This window comes from Vidua macroura, chromosome 14, assembly GCF_024509145.1.
Source record: "Vidua macroura isolate BioBank_ID:100142 chromosome 14, ASM2450914v1, whole genome shotgun sequence".
Classification (NCBI taxonomy): domain Eukaryota; kingdom Metazoa; phylum Chordata; class Aves; order Passeriformes; family Viduidae; genus Vidua; species Vidua macroura.
The window spans coordinates 1,053,551-1,065,662 of record NC_071584.1 but is presented as its reverse complement, the minus strand read 5'-3'; the positions used below and the strand labels follow the sequence as shown (position 1 = coordinate 1,065,662).

Genomic DNA, 12,112 nt, shown 5'->3' with positions numbered 1-12,112 from the left:
GGAAGGAGGCCTGTGGTGGTTTGGGGAGTGACAGCAGTGATGTCTCTGCAGATCCAGCACGAGGTCAGCAATGGGAACGTGGTTCACCGCATCTGCAGTGACGCCTGCTTCACCAAGTTCCGGGCCACCAAGGGGCTGAAAACGAACTGCTGTGACAACTGTGGACTTTATATCTACAACAAGGGCTTGCCCCTGGAGTACCTCTTCCATGAAGGCCAGCAAAAACGCTTTTGCAACTCTGCGTGTCTCAACAGTTACAAGAAGGTGTGTGGGGGCAGCTGCCTGGGGTGGAGGGGTTCTGTGTGAGCACACAGCAACTTTGCTTGGTGTGGCACAGGGCATTTTATTAAATAGCAGGTGACTCAAATCCCCTTGGTCTTTGATTGCTGAAAAAGCAGTTAAAAAATTGCTGTGGGGAAACTCTGAAGCAGGTAAACAGAATTGATTTCATCTGCCTGGGGTCAGAAAGTCAGTGAGCTAATGGTAGAGTGACACTGGTGTGTGCAATTAGCATGGACTGGCTTCTGGATGTCTCCCTAAGGCTGGGCTGGGTATGTTCCTCTGACACCTGAGCAGTCTTCACTTAACTGTCTTGGAAGGGGTTGCCAAACTCTGTATTCCTGCCAGGCTGCCCTTGAAATGAGAAGTTGAAGTGCCAAAGGCAGCTTTTTTTTGCTACCATTACCTGAATCTGCAGCCTGTGAGCCTGTCCCTGGCATCAGGGGGTCACTGCAGGAGAGCAGTCCTGTAGTGGATACAGCAGTGGGGTGGGATGTGGTAGTTGGACCTTGCCAGCTGTGATGGTCTCCTGGAAGCTCTGTTCTGCTCTGTGTTTGCAGAAGAACACTCGGGTCTACCCCTGCATGTGGTGCAAGACGCTGTGCAAGAACTTTGACATGCTGCCCAACGTGGATCGCAGTGGCAAGATGGGCCTGTTCTGCTCCATTTGCTGCACTACCTCCCACAAAGTGAAGCAGTCAGGCTTAGTTGGTAAGAGCACCTGTGTAGAGGGAATCATCTCCTCTCTACTTAATTCCTTCCTTGATATTGTTTATTGCTTGTGGATGGGACTGAAAAGAAGGCAAAAGCCCGGGGGAAGAGTCCAGTGAGACAAGTGGAAGTGCAGAGGGAGGAACCCTTGCAGCACGTAGACATCTTAATAGAGGGTAGTGTACATTGCTGTTCTTGAGAATGCAGGGAGCAGTTGTAGTGCTGGATTGTGCTGGCCTTGCCCTTCCCATTACATGGTGTGCTGGGGTGTCCAGGAGTGGGACAAGTATTGCAGCCTGTTCTGTCCAAATTCCTCTAGAGCCAGGGTCACTTCCGTGAACCACTCTGCTGTCCATCTGTTTAACACTTCTGTCCTAGTGGAATCTGGTTCCTGTTCTCTTAGTTTCCTGATGTTCTTGTCCCTTGCTTTTTGGTAATAGCTTGTCAGACTGAGGATAAGTGAGTAGCTTGCATGCCATCCTCAGAATCCAGTCCCTCATCCTGTGCTGCTGCCCTCACCAATTCCTATCTGTTTCATCAGGTCCCCCTAGACCCTGCAGCTTCTGCAGAAAGAGTTTATCTGAACCCTGCTATTACAACAAGACAGACCGGGTTGTCTACCAGTTCTGCAGCCCCAGCTGCTGGACAAAATTCCAGGTACTGAAATATCCTTCATGCTGGGCTGGGCCGTGGAGCTCATGCCTCCTTTCACACAAATCAGAGGCTCCACCTTCCTTGAGCTCCTCAGGAAGGGTTCCTAAGAAAGTCTCTTTGGGAGCATAGGAGTTGTTGCAGTGACTGTGATTGCTCAAATCCCAGTCTTGGCCCTGTGTCCTCCATTGGGATGAAGTGGGCTCTAATTCACTCCTGTCTATCAGGTTATGTCTATCAGCAGGAGGGCAGTGCAGAGCTGTGCTGCATGAGTGGTTTGAGATAGAGTGGCCTTAGGAGAGCATAAGCAAAAGCACAAGTAAGCCAGCAAAGCACCAGTGCACACCTGATAGCTGGGTGGAAAGGGGCAGAGCTGCCCTCTCAGCCAGGTGTCACTGAGAAATGTAAGTCTTCCAGGATGTGTTGTCTAAAAATTTACAACTAGCAGGCCTGGATACCTCTTGTTTAATTAATAATCCTCGAAGGCTTGACTGGTGATTTTTAATCTTATGTTAAGTTTCAGCATATGTGAGATGTCTGTGGTGCTCATAGGCAATTTCAAGAATATTAGTTTTGTACAGTTGTCAAAGAACAAAGTAACAGCCAGGAAGACCTGAGAAACTCAGGCCAGGACATGTCTTGGGCAACTGAGAACACATAGAAATCTAGAGGTAAGAGTTAGTTACCAGCACTTGCAGCATTTCATTTTGAGATTTGGTTTGTTTGGGGCTGTATTTTTGGTGGAGGGGGGTGGAGGCATTTGGTTGGTTGGGGTTTTTTGGTGGTTTTTGTTTGTTTGTTTGTTTGTTTGTGTGTTTTTATGAATCCTTGATGTAATCCTTCACTGAGGTCACAAACAGTGTGAGTAGTGTAGCTACGGAGCTTTTAACATTGTAGAGTTCATAAGACTAGAATCATAGAACAGTTTGGGTTGAAAGGGACCTTTGGATGTCATCTGGGCCAACCTCCCCTGCAGTGAGCAGGGACATCTTCAATTAGATCAGGTTCCTCAGAGCCCTGTCTAATCTGATCTTGAATATTTCCAGGGTTAGGGCACCTACCTGTGCCAGTGTTTCACCATCCACATTGTAGAAAAAATTCTTAATAACTAATCTCAATATGCTCTCTTTTAGGTTAAAACTATTACCCCTTGTCCTATTGCAACGGGCTCTGCTAAAATATGTGTCCCCATCTTGCTTACAAGCCCCCTTTTAAGTACTGAAAGGCCACAATAAGTTCTCCCCAGAGCCTTCTCCAAGCTGAATAATCCCAACTCTCAGCCTTTCTTGACAGGAGAACTGTTCCAACCCTCTGGTCATCTTCATGGCCTCCTCTGGACTCGCTCCAACAGGTCCATGTGATTCCTGTGCTGGGGACCCCAGAGCTGGAGGCAGCACTGCAGGTGGGGCCTCACCAGAGTGGAGCAGAGGAGCAGAATCCTCTCCCTTGACCTGCTGGCCATGCTGCTTTTTGGGCAGCCCAGGACACACTTGGCTTTCTGGGCTGTGAGCTCCTGCTGCCAGCTCATGTCCAGCCTCTCATCCCCCAGCACCTCCAAGTCCTCAGCAGGGCTGCTCTCCATCTGTTCATCCCCCATCCTGGATCAACAGTGGGGTTGGCCCGACCCAGCTGCAGCACCTTGTACTGGCCTTGTTGAACCTCGTGGGATTCCCATGGGCCACTCTGCAGCTTGTCCAGGTCCCTCTGGCTGTCCCTCTGTCCCTCAGGCATTGCAAGTGAACGACCCAGCTTGGTGTCATCTGCAAACTTGCTGAGGGTGCTCTCAATCCACCGTGTCCTTGATGAGGACGTGAAACAGTCCTGGTCCCAGGACAGGCCCCTGAGGGTCACCACTTGTCACTGATGTCCATCTGGACGTTTAACTTTTGGCCGCTACCTTCTGGATGTAACCACCCAACCAAATTCCTCATCCACCAAACAGTCCAGCCATCAAATCATCTTTCTCCAGTTTAGAGAGAAGGGTGTTGTGGGGAACTGTGCCAAAGGCTTTACAGAAGTCCAGAGAGATGACGCCTATAGCTCTTTGCTTCTCCACTGATGTAGTCACTCCATTGAGGAAGACAACTAGGTTGGTCAGGCAGGATATGCCCTTGGTGTAACTGTGCTGGCTGTGTTGGCACCTCTTGTCTTCCATGTGCCTCAGCACAGCTTCTAGAAGGATCTGCTCCATGATCTTCACAGGCACTGCACAATTCCATTGTTTCCAGGGTCCTCCTTTCTACCCATTTTAGAAATGGTTGCAACTTTTCCCCTTTTTCCAACTGGGACTTCATTAATTCATCTAACTCGAATTATTACCATATAAAATCAGCATTGTAAACATTTGAGTAAACCCATGCATCACCTGGGTTTGGAACTGTCTTGCTGGCAGATCTCAGAACACACTTGTCAAAGAAGAAACACTGAAGAGAATGTTTCAAAATGGCTTCTTGGGGATCAGTGTTAAGCCCAAGGACTTCAACATCTTCTTTGATCATTTGGCAATAAAGTCAAAGTAGGCATGATGAAATCTAGCAGATGAAACAAAAACTGGTGAAATGTTAGTCCATGCTGCATTCAGGGTAGTCACACAAAGCAAAGGAATTGGATTGATTGACGAGGCTGGTTCCTCCTAATGTGTGCTTAAACACAGTTTCAGTGCAAGATCCTGTGTCAGCCTTACTCAGGTAGTGTGGAGATGCAAATCCTGGAAAGTAAGGATTTTGAAAAGGCAATGGAATTACAGCAGATAAACTATTCAGTATGAGCATCTCCATTTACAGCCACACAGGGAAGGATTAATTTATTGCATGTACAAGCAGGTGAGCATAGAGTTAACGTTTGAGGGCCAGGGAGCAAAAGAGCTGCCTAGAATGATGCACATATAGGAAGGATGTTGTCCAATGTCCACTTCATTTTCAATGCTGAACAAAAATTGGAAGTATTCTGGGAAAAAAAAAAATAAATTTGGGCTTGAAAAACACTTATACTGAGGCACTTGAAGAATGTCTTATCTGAAGTTACCAGAAAGAAAACCAGGAATTACTTTATTTATAAATATATCCTTGTGGATAAGACACCAAATACGTTGTGGACAGACACCAAATGCTGTTAAATCTTCCAGATTAATCTAGCAGAAAAGGGGATGAGAGGCTGCTTGAATTCTCAAGTTGCATTATCTTGAAAATAGAAATCGGGCACCTGTGCTTCAAGAACTTTTAGAGAAATCCTCAGAAGAGGGAACAGAGCCCTCATCATTTAAGTTTTCAAATCCAGTGGTGTGGCAGTTTGAAAGCTTGCCTTCCTGAGACAAGCTGGACCAAGCACATTGGAAGCAAAGTGAAATTGCTCTCAAGAACCATCTCTCCAGGAGCTCGAGACACGATGTGATGGACTGACTGAGGCCCCATAGTGGCAGCAGGTCCGAGGGGGACAGGCAGGCTGGGGCCATAAAGGAGGTGGCAGTGTGAGGCAGGTGCCTGCTGCCCTCCAACTGCTCTCCCCCCATGAGCTGTCTCTGTCTCCTGCAGCGCACCAGCCCAGAAGGTGGGATCCACCTCAACTGCCATTACTGTCACAATCTGTTCAGCGGGAAGCCGGAGATTCTAGACTGGCAGGTGAGGACTTCCCCCGGGGGAGTGTTGAGGTGGAGGCCAACACTGCTGAGAACCTCTGGGGTACTTCCATCTCCCTGCTCTGAGAGCAGAGCTCCTCCTCTGCCAGTCCTCTGAATGCCTTAGCTGCAGAGATGTGCCTGGAGACTGTGCTGAGTGCTGCACTCCTGATGTTCAGCAGGATGTCAGAAGGGCAGGAGGAGACCACTCATGCCAAATCCTGTGCCAGGGGACATGGGGACTTAACTCAGCCCTGTAGTCTTTCTCTTGCTTCCCTGAGAAGTCCAGGAACCGCCTGGCTGACCTGGCTGTGGTCTCTTTGGCAGGACAAGGTGTATCAGTTCTGCTGCAAGGACTGCTGCGAGGACTTCAAGCGGCTGCGTGGGGTGGTGTCTCAGTGTGAACACTGTAAGCAGGAGAAGCTGCTGCATGAGAAGATCCGTTTCTCTGGAGTGGAGAAGAACTTCTGCAGCGAAGGTACTTGGGGAAGGCATGGGAGAGGCAGAGCCCCCATGCCAGCCCATGCTGGGGGAGGAGAGGAGAGCATGGAGAGGAACAGAGGGGAGATTGTCTTAGCCAGGCCCTGGGGCAAGAGCCTTGCCATGCAGCGAAGGGAGGACTGTTGTGGGTATGGCTTGCTGTCCAGCCAGGCCCTAGGGCAAGATCTTTACCGTTCATTGTGTCCTTGGGGAGGGCCTTCTCACAGCTTTTCTCTCTCTGGGGGCTGGGGAGACAGCAGGTGGCAGCTCCGCTCCTCCTGTCATCATGCACTTCTACGCTCTTGCGTCTGGGCTGGCCTGACCTGGCCTTGCCCTGCCTGCTGGGTTCCTGCACACAGGAGGTTGGAGTCAGACTCTTCCTAGAAGCATGGAGGTGAGAGATGGCAAGTCCCCGTGAGGTCCCATCTTATCCCAGCCCTAGGGGCCAGTGCTGGATTGTTCCCTACAGTGTGTTGCGTGTGCTCTGTTGTCTCCGCAGACCTGGATTCTGGTCATGTTTGGGTCAGGGAGGCCCCCAGTTCATCCTGGGAAGGTTTCACTCCTATTGTTTCTCCGCAGGGTGTGTGCTTCTTTACAAACAGGATTTCACCAAGAACCTGGGCCTGTGCTGCATCACCTGCACCTATTGTTCTCAGACCTGCCAGCGGGCGGTCACCGAGCAGCTGGAGGGCAGCACCTGGGACTTCTGTAGTGAAGACTGCAAAAGCAAATACTTGCTCTGGTACTTCAAGGTCAGTATTGGCACTGGCAGCTTGTGCTAAGTGCTGTGGTGGGCACGGCACCCAGATAAGTGGGCATTGCACTGAGGAAGTTCGCACTGCTGGAGTCTGGCTGGCACTGCTGCGGAGAACCTGGCACTGCTGGAGTCCTGCCTGGCAATGACGGGACACTGCTACGGGGAAGCTCACGTAGCTGGAGTCCCCAGCTGATCCTGCCAGACAGAGCACTGCACTGAGGAAGCTCACAGTGCTGGATCCGCGGCCAGTGCTGCTGTGAGAAGTTCGCACCGCTGGAGTCCCTGGCTGGCACTGGCAGGGCACTGCTGTGGGGAAGCTCACTGCACCTTGCGATGTGCACCTTTCACTGGAGAGTTGTGTTGCACTCGGAGGGGGTGTGGTTAGTTACTCGTTGTTTCTCTCCTGCTGATGCGGGCTTTAGGCAGCTCGGTGCCATGCCTGCAAGCGTCAGGGGAAGCTGCTGGAAACCATCCACTGGCGAGGGCAAATCAAACACTTCTGCAACCAGCAGTGTCTGCTGCGATTTTACAATCAACAGAACCAGCCCAACCTGGACACGCAGAAGGGGCCCGAGAGCCTGCTGAACAGTGAGTAGGAGGGAGGGAGGGAACCTGCATAGCTCAGTCTGAGAGACACAGGGAAGACTCAACAGCAGGGGGTGGAAGCTGCCTGCCTGGGACTGGAGGAGACGCTAGGGAACAATCCTGCACTGGCCCCTGGGGGGGAAAGGACGGAGTGGGACCTAATGGGCTTCTCCATCTCTAACATCTATGGTTCTATGACACACAGGGCCCAGACGGGAGGAGCCGGTGCCAGCGTGCTGCCTGTAGCTCACACTCTTAGCGAGGATACTCAGGGATTTAACATCCTCAAGTTGCCAGCGGAGAGCTCGATTTACAGGGTTAGGGGACAGCGTGGTTTGGCATGACAATCCACCTGCAGCCTCACACCACCTCCGAGCTGTGACCTTCTCAGATCTCATAAACTAATCTGGATTGGGCCAGGTCAGTGCTTGGATGGGAAACATTCAAGGACAAAGAAGGGTGCTGCAGGAAGTGGTGCTGGTGATGCTGTAGGTGGGCTCTCCTTCAGCCAGAGCTGAACCTAGAACGGTCTTGAGGGAGCACTGAGCTGCTGGAGGCACTGTGTCTTGCGATGTTAGATTGGAGTCCTACCACTTACCCAAAGTTCACTGCAGCTTTGGGGAGTTGCCAACCCTGTGTCCCAGATAACCCCATTCTGCATCCATGGAGTACCAGCTGGAGAGGAGATTTTCGCTGCCTGTTGCCCCATTTCCTATCATTAACTCGAGCCAGTTCCTTATGGAAGATTGCAAAGTGCTTTGGGATCCCTCAGGATGGAAGGTGCTCCTAGTGACAGTGACAAGACACTGCTTGGCCCTCGGACACCTGCAGTCTCATTCTGTTTGGTCTTTCGTAGGCCACGATCTCCTGGGTGACCTGGGGGATATAGTTAAAAGTGCTTGCAGCTTACAGTGGGACTTGGTTCAGTGCATCAAGCTTCAACACCTACCTGCATCACAGGTTCAGGGCTTTGCTGGCCTCCCTGGGATTTCATGACGTGTAAAACCCTGGCTAGGGTGTGCCAAGGAGGGGAAACCAAGACAAGGACCTTCGCATGAGAGACGTCAGCCTGCATCTCCAGACTCTTGAGGTTCCTCCCCTGACTAGTGCACTGATCACAGGACAGGGGAAGCTCCGGACGTCGTTGCTGCTTAGGCAGCAAAGCAGAGCTGCTCTGCCAGAAGCAGAAGGTTTCCCCAGCTAGGGGAAGCCCAACCTGCCTTCCAAGAGCCATGCTCTGTAATAGGCTGTGTGAGGTGACAGCTCAAGTGGCAGCACACTGGAATGACCTGGAAAAGGAACTGTTGGTTTCTGCCGGCACAGGGGTGCCCATGGGAATTCTGCTTTTACAGTGCTCTGCTGCCCAAGGGAGGAGGAGGTGTGTGACATGCTGGTTCTTGTAGCTCACCAAGTGATTCCACAGCCCTAGCCATGCTGTTCCATTTGTCCTCTGCTGCCAAGCATGTCGCTTTTGAGAGATCTGTAACACGGCTTTTGGGACAGGCACAGTGGGCAAGCTCTGCCTGCAGAGGGAAGCATGTTTCACCCTGTTCAGCCGTTGTCTCCTTGGAGCCATGGACCACAAGACTGAGAAGTACCTTCACCACCACAGAGTCTCCACCTGAGAGTCTCAGGCCTCCTCCACCACATCTCTGGAGGCCCCCCAGAACTCTGCTGCTTGGTATGTGGGGCATCACTCTTCACTGTGCCACTGCTGCATCTCCTGTGCAACCTGTAAGGGCTAAAGGGAGCCAAGGAAAAGCCTGTCATCGGTCGTCAGTGCTCAGCTGAGCACGAGTTCCACGCTGCCCCAGCAGTTGCTGTGCTTGGCGGATGCTGCTGGTTGCACTGGGCCCTCTCTATGCTCTGGCACACCAGTCCCCTGCCAAATGTGGGACAGCTGTGGACATCCTTGCCCCAGGACTGCGGCCCCAGTTTGCAAAGGAAGGGCATCAAAGCCAGGACCCACTTACACAGAGAGCTTTCCAGCTGTGCTGTGCTGTGCAGAGGATTTTGGGAGGACCAGCTTCTGCATGGTCTCCTGTGGACCTCACAGCTGTGTTGCCAGCTTGCAAGGGACTACCTGGATTTCAGGCTCATCTTGGACAGAGCTGTTTATTCTTGCTTACTCTCTTGCAGCCAGTGATTGCCTAAAACCATTAAGTCCTGTGATCCAGTGGCTGCTACCAATCTGGTGATCCTTGAGACTTCTTCTAGCTGATCATACAAGCAGACATTCCCTTGCTGGGAACAGTTCATGTAGTGTGGGATTGAGGAGCTTTGCTTCAAAACTGTGCCTAAAGGCTTCCAAAAGGAGCTGGCTCTGCACTAGGCTGTCCAGCTGGAGAGGGTAGAAGTCACAGTTGTGGCAGGCAGTGCCTTGACAGTTCCTTAGCTGGTGTTGGGATGAGAATAAAGAACGAGCTGCAGCTTTCCTGGAAGCCTGGACACGTAGCACATAGCAGGAGAATCTTGTTTTCTTTAGTCCTAAATCATTGACCAGCGGGGCAGTCGTGTTTGCTTTAGATTCTGCTGCAGCAGAAATTCTGCTCATAAGCCATAGCTTCTCTTTTCTCATTCAGGCCACTGGTGTTTCCTACCTGGACCTGCTGCCCACCCACTTTGGGTTGTCAGGGTGAGTTCTTGGCCCCTGAGACTGCTGCAGATCCTATGGCTGAATGCTTAGCTGCAGACTAGGAAGCTTCCTCCAGCTGGGATTTATCTGTTGCCCCCTGTGGTGGTCAGCAAGTGGAGCCTGATGGGTCTCAAATTGTACAAGAATTATCCTTCGTTTCCTCAGGTCAGAGGAAGTCTTCACAGTGTGAATGTCCCTGTGTTGGACCTTTAGGAATCTGGGTCCTTCCTTGAAGGACCTGTCTGTGTATAGGAGTTGTGAATGGACCCGCCACTGCCTTGGGTGCTGGGACCTGCTGCTGTCCTTGCAGGGGTCTCCTTCATGCATGGCCCACCAGTAGAAGGCAGTTCTTTTTGCCAGTCACATGGGCAACCAGGGATCACTGGAGACTGGGATGAAGGTGCTCTGTTAGCTCACCAGCCTTTGAGATGGGTGCAGGTTTTCTGCAGAGCACATGAGCTGGAATTGTCACCCAAGGCAGGGTGACAGTGTCACCACCTGAGACCAGCGTCTGCTGCATGTGCCTCTTACCTGCAGGTGATCCTCTCTTTCCTTAGGGGAATGGGACTGCATCCCTAGGGCTGGGGCAAAGCTGTCTCTCTGCTTTCTGGGATTTCTCATAATGCTGCTACTAGCTCTGTCACCTTCTTCCCAGGGATCTCGAAGCACTTTGCCAAGATATTTGTTGCAGGGATATGGAGGCACAGGGAGGGGCCATGGCTCGGTACAGCAAGCCAATAGGCAGAGCTGGGATAAGAGCCCTGGATTCCTCTCTCTACAAGGGGCTGGGATTTCTCCTGACCTGCTGTGATGGGGAAGGGGTGGACTGCAAGGGAGCACAAAATCACATGGGAATAACTTGATTTTGGAGTTGTAGTGTCTTCTGAGGTGTTAGGGCTAGAGATTGTGGAAACATTAACTGTTCCTGGAGTGGCCAGGAGCAGTTTCTGGGGAGCCTGTCCCTGCTCTCTGGCTGCTTGCACCTCCAGTCCCAGCAGTGGGACATGTTGGCCCAGGAGCTCTTGAACTTAAGAGTTGTTGCTTTCTCTTACAGGTCAGACTTCAGAGCCAAAACCAGCTGTCCCTTCCACACAGAAGGCAGAAACTAACATGGTAAGACCCTTTAGAAGGTAGGAGTTTGCAAGACAAAAGGGCTGTCCCCAAAGAGAGGACTGTTCTGCCATTGCTCAGGGAGAATTCATTCTTCTACAACCAATGCATTTTGAGATGTCTGGGTAGTGGGCGATGAAGAGAGCTCCTAGGAACATGTCTCAACATGTCCCCTGCAAGGGGGAAGAATAACTGTTCCCCAGGAATCAATTATGAACTCCAGAATATCCTGACACTGTGGCACTGGCTCCTCTTTGCACAGTGCTTCAAACTGAGCCTGGGTATAGTTGCTGTGCCACTGTTCCCCTCTACCCCATGGGACAGGAGCCACCACTGCTGGACTCTTGGCACAGCAGAGGCAGCACACAGGCTTGCTGCCTGCCAGGAACAGCTTGGCAGTCCTTCATCACAGTCTGACCATGGGAGTGTCCGTGTGCTGGGGACTGCCAGGCTTTGGCAGTGGTGCTTTGGGAGTTATTCCATCTGCACCTGTAATAGGGAAGGGATTGTGTTGCCTTAGGTGGACACCAACCTCCTGCTTTCTGCATTTCCCCAGCTGTCAGCAAAGGCCTCCTCAGCCCAAACGTCCCCAGCTGTGCCACCTCCCGCCCCACCTCTGGTTCCAGCCACCCCTCGGAAAAACAAAGCTGCCATGTGTAAACCACTGATGCAGAACCGGGGTGTCTCCTGCAAGTTTGAAATGAAGTCCAAAGGATGTCAGACAGGTAGGAAACTGGAAGGATTACAGGGGCATTTTGGAAAGGCAAGTGGCATGTCCCTACTCCAGACTAACTGTGAATCCAGCCTGAAATGCTGCACAGAGCAGGCTGCACCCTTTGGCACCGTGCTGAGGAGTCTCTGGGCAGGTGCAGGGCATACATGGCAGGGCTGGGGGTAGGGAGCCCATTTCCATCACCAGCAAAAGGAGAGGCATAGAGAGCTCTGTAGCACGATCCTGCCTCTTGTGGGACAGCCCCTGTTCCTCTGGAGATCATTAGCTTGTCTGAGGGCTGTCTGCTAAACAAGTTCCACTCTAGTTCCTGTTGGGCACGTGTGTGTGGTCTGCAGCATATGCAAGGCAACTAGAGCTCTTTAGCAGGGCTATGTAAGAGTAGGATTTGTACATCTGGCTAAGGCAAGAAGTACATGTTGCTGGCCTGTCTCTTGTTGCTGGCCTTGACTTGCTGCTATTCCAGCTCTGCCCCTGAGTCCTAGCAGGTGGTGGCTGGTAGGGCCGTGGTGCTGGATGGCTGGGGCGTGGCAGCATGCAGCAGAGCTGGGTGGAGGAACT

At 51.8% G+C, this 12,112-nt stretch overlaps 1 protein-coding gene across 6 annotated transcripts in view; it reads left to right on the top strand.

Annotated features, from left to right (window-relative positions):
* The window catches only part of ZMYM3 (zinc finger MYM-type containing 3), a 33,765-nt gene that overhangs the window by 15,067 nt on the left and 6,586 nt on the right, over positions 1-12,112 (top strand). For 5 of the 6 annotated variants that reach the window (XM_053990408.1, XM_053990410.1, XM_053990407.1 and 2 more), the window contains exons 7-15: positions 52-264; positions 840-990; positions 1,532-1,647; positions 5,172-5,258; positions 5,582-5,732; positions 6,314-6,486; positions 6,914-7,079; positions 10,766-10,824; positions 11,378-11,546. In XM_053990408.1, the coding sequence (XP_053846383.1) occupies positions 52-264; positions 840-990; positions 1,532-1,647; positions 5,172-5,258; positions 5,582-5,732; positions 6,314-6,486; positions 6,914-7,079; positions 10,766-10,824; positions 11,378-11,546 (1,285 nt within the window). The remainder of the gene's footprint in view (positions 1-51; positions 265-839; positions 991-1,531; positions 1,648-5,171; positions 5,259-5,581; positions 5,733-6,313; positions 6,487-6,913; positions 7,080-10,765; positions 10,825-11,377; positions 11,547-12,112) is intronic. The other variant, XM_053990413.1, reaches the window with a different exon arrangement.